Genomic DNA, 4334 nt, shown 5'->3' with positions numbered 1-4334 from the left:
TCACCAGTTAAAATTATTATAATTGATAAAAAAGAATTAACACGATCAAAATTTTTGAAAACAATAAATTAAAAAAGATAAAAAAAATATATATAATCTATTGGCAAAAAAACAAGTGGCGAAATGACGCATAGACATGCACAGTTGTCACTTTAGAGTTCCGTAATATTTGGATCACCTTTGTCTCTTGGCAAACTCCTAAGGTTTAAGGAGCCATCCGTCTCATATCCACAAAATTTTCCATACCCTTACCATGTGTTTCTAATAATTTACGATTAAGTGCATGTTTAAGATTTTATTCAATTCAATAAATTAATTAATTTTAATTATTTTAAAATTACTACTGATCAATAACTAACTACTCCTTAAAATAATTCAATAGATGCTACCCCAGTTGCAGACGTGACCTTTGAAAGTTGCATTTCAAATTGGCTTCTTTTTCTTTTCTCATTTTATTATAAACTATTTTCAAGTCCTCTTTTAGTGGTCTTCGTTGAAGTCACATCTCAAAACTTTGCATGCAGCCGCATACAGATTCACAGATACAATGAATGAACCTTAAAAGTCCAAAACGAAACACAAGAAAAAGAAAAGAAGAGAGAAACCGTGGGCATACATAAAATCAAGAATCTTATATTTGTTTAGTAATGATCTCCATAAAAAAAAAAAAAAAAACTACTAATCCGCAAATATACCTATAAAAACTCAATAATATTATTCATCATTTGCAACAAGTTTAATAAAAAAAATTAAACAATTATTTATAAATGCTTTAGTTAAACTTAAAAAAGAATGAAAAAACTAACCAATATTTTGTGTAAAAAGTAAAGATGGCATGGTATTGCATGGAATTTTGAGAGGGAAAATAATTTGGTAAAAGAAAGTGTTAATATGAGAAGGAAGTGACCTTTGGTGGCATTGAAGGGTCTCTTGATCCGAGGAAGATCAGCTCTTGCTTACTTGTAAGGTCCTTGTTCACTCTGCTCCTCTCATCCTACAAAAATGCAAACTCTTCTCTCAACCCGCCATTACAGTAACTCCAACTCATTCTCGACACACGTTCCTTCCCATGTCTTCTTTTGCTGTTCGTTTTCTGGCCCCTCCATGCTGCCCCACCTCTCGCTCCAAGACATTGCTCTGTGCCACGCCCACGGCGGCTCCGGCTGCCCCAGAGGCGGTGGAGGCTTCCAGGTTGGAGCCTAGAGTGGAGGAGAGAGATGGGTACTGGGTTTTGAAGGAAGAGCACAGAGGGGGCATCAGCCCTCAAGAAAAGGTGAAGCTTGAGAAAGACCCCATGAAGCTTTTCATGGAAGGTGGGATCGAGGATCTGGCTAAGATGTCCCTTGAGGAAATTGAGAGCTCCAAGCACACCAAGGATGATATTGATGTTAGACTCAAGTGGCTTGGCCTTTTTCATAGGAGAAAACATCACTGTAAGTTTCACCTTTTCAACTTCCTTTTGCTTTCGTTAGTATGTAATCCTGAAACAAAGAAAGCTTGAAACTATACCGAGTCTCAAACTGTGAGGACCACAAACTATTACAAGTGCTTGTACTTCTATATTTGAAACCAAAACCAGAGTTTAGTCTTAGTAACTCACACAGAGGACACATTAAAGGTTGGTTGGGCTAATTTCTTTTCATTTGCAAAACCAGATGGTAGATTCATGATGAGGTTGAAGCTTCCAAATGGCGTGACTACTAGTGCTCAGACTCGATATTTGGCGAGTGTGATCAGGAAGTACGGAAAAGATGGGTGTGCTGATGTAACAACGAGGCAGAATTGGCAAATCAGAGGTGTGGTGCTACCTGATGTGCCGGAAATTCTTAAGGGACTAGCAGATGTTGGTTTGACGAGTCTGCAGAGTGGCATGGATAATGTGAGAAACCCTGTGGGTAACCCTCTTGCAGGCATTGACCCTGATGAGATTGTTGACACTAGACCTTACAACAACTTGTTATCTCAATTCATCACTGCCAATTCACTTGGCAACCCAGCCATGTCAAACTTGTAAGTATACACTTTGTGGAGTATGTGTGGAAAAACTTCTTCATAAGCACTTCTGGTAGAAAAATGTAAGAAGGAAAAATGAAATTAATCTCTGCATAAGCTTATTTATTGAAGTAACATCATTTTTCCTTGTTGTTGTTCTTTTCTTAGAGAGCTTATCGAGAGTTTAATCCAAACATCCACTTATGAATCATGGTAGTTGAGCATTAAATTTTATGATCTAATGTGGGGTCCTTAGATTCAATGTTTGAAATTGTGCAGGCCCAGGAAGTGGAATGTGTGTGTGGTGGGATCCCACGATCTGTTTGAGCATCCCCACATCAATGATCTGGCTTACATGCCGGCTAATAATAAGGACGGTCGTTTTGGATTCAACTTACTGGTTGGTGGTTTCTTCAGTGCGAAGAGATGTGCTGAAGCAATTCCACTCGATGCGTGGGTCTCAGCAGATGATGTAATCCCAGTTTGTAAAGCTATCCTTGAGACATATAGGGACCTTGGCTTCAGAGGGAACAGGCAGAAAACAAGAATGATGTGGTTGATTGACGAACTCGTAAGTAGATTATGCTGTTTTTGTAAATTGTAATCAATATAAACAAAAAGTAATGCAAATTGCAATGCAATTTATAGAAGGAAAATGATAAGTGATAAAAGTGTTTGATAAAATGCAGGGGATAGAAGTATTCAGGTCAGAGGTGGAGAAAAGAATGGCAGGGAAGCAGCTGGAGAGAGCACAGGAAGATCTGGTTAAGAAACAATGGGAAAGAAGAGACTACTTAGGTGTTCATCCACAGAAACAAGAGGGTCTAAGCTATGTTGGTATTCACATTCCAGTAGGTAGAATCCAAGCAGATGAGATGGATGAATTGGCCCGTTTGGCAGATGAATATGGAAGTGGTGAGCTAAGACTCACAGTGGAGCAAAACATAATAATCCCAAATGTGGACAACTCAAAGCTTGAAGCTTTGCTGAAAGAGGCTCTATTGAAAGACAGGTTTTCACCTGAACCTTCTCTGCTAATGAAGACACTGGTGGCATGCACTGGGAACCAGTTCTGTGGGCAAGCTATAATTGAGACAAAGGAGAGGGCACTGAAAGTTACTGAGGAAGTGGAGAGGCAAGTGGCTGTGACTAGGCCTGTGAGGATGCATTGGACTGGGTGCCCCAACACCTGTGGGCAGGTGCAAGTTGCAGATATTGGTTTCATGGGGTGCATGGCCAGGGATGAGAATGGTAAAGCCACTGAAGGTGTGGATATTTTCCTTGGAGGAAGAATTGGAAGTGATTCACATTTAGCTGAGTTGTATCAGAAGGGTGTGCCTTGCAAGAATCTGGTGCCTATTGTTGTAGACATACTGGTAAAACACTTTGGAGCTGTCCAGAGGAATAGAGAGGAAGGGGAAGATTAAGTTTTAATGGTTGTTGGTAACTTTAGTTTCTTAACTGAATCTGGTATTGTCTCTGGACAAAGTTGTTAATTCCCTTTACATAGAAGAGAAAAGGATGATTATGAGAGATGCAATACAAGGTTGTTCCATGTATTATATGATATGCAAGTACACTTTCAATAAGACATGCTCATTCTTTGCTAGTCCCTGGGTTTCACTTGTTTTCTTCAGAGATGTGTGCTATATTTCTTGTTCTTCTGGAAGATGGTAAAAGTAGATCTTTTTTACCTTGTCATAAATGAGAAGTTTTTTTTTATTGTTAGAGACAAATGTTAATCTTTCAAACATTTGTTTTAGGTGTGTGACGTTTTATGTGTAGTCTTTGCTGGAAAAAACATTAGAGTTTGAGAAGAAATCTCCAAAAAATAAATGTTGAAAGTATATGATAGAAGGATTAAACTTTATTCAATTAAACTGATACTGTGTTGCAAATTGCAGCAGAGCATAATGAAATTAAGTGAGCGAAAAGGTTTCCTTTCAAGATTGTTAAGAATTTGGTCTGACCCTGAAAAGAACGGCTAAAGAAAAATGCAAACAACTAAATAAAAAATAAGAAAACGCTAAGTAATTAATAATGGGTAGAACTATTGAGTCCTAATTCAGGACCTAATATCTAGTTCTCCTCTAATAATATTTACTTAAAAAAGGAAACCGTTGCATAATGTTCCCCACGGGTTCCCATGAGGCTTCAATAAGCACCTCGACAGTTCCCTTTCGATAACATAGGTAGCAGAGGTTTCGATAACAATGATAGTGCCCTCGACAGTTCCTTAATAAGTACTCTTAGAATATTTGTTGATTGTCTAAGAAAAGAAAGCTTGTAGTGGATTTGAATGCGTAAACAAGAGGAACGACTAAGACTAAAAGTCAGAAATA

General features: G+C 38.2%; 1 protein-coding gene across 1 annotated transcript; it reads left to right on the top strand.

Annotated features, from left to right (window-relative positions):
• The first annotated feature begins 1004 nt into the window (after window positions 1–1004).
• NIR1 (nitrite reductase 1) lies at window positions 1005–3601 on the top strand. The gene is made up of 4 exons (XM_028065189.2): window positions 1005–1433; window positions 1656–2010; window positions 2272–2563; window positions 2682–3601. The coding sequence occupies exons 1-4, from the start codon at window positions 1070–1072 to the stop codon at window positions 3417–3419; spliced, it is 1749 nt and encodes a 582-aa protein (XP_027920990.2). The 5' UTR covers window positions 1005–1069; the 3' UTR covers window positions 3420–3601.
• Window positions 3602–4334: the final 733 nt, after the last annotated feature.

Source organism: Vigna unguiculata, chromosome 3 (assembly GCF_037176805.1).
Source record: "Vigna unguiculata cultivar grain cowpea cultivar isolate G323 ecotype 2 chromosome 3, ASM3717680v1, whole genome shotgun sequence".
In the NCBI taxonomy this organism is placed as follows: Eukaryota; Viridiplantae; Streptophyta; class Magnoliopsida; order Fabales; family Fabaceae; genus Vigna; species Vigna unguiculata.
The sequence above is the reverse complement of the archived record's forward strand: the minus strand, read 5'-3'. Positions and strand labels throughout refer to the sequence as shown.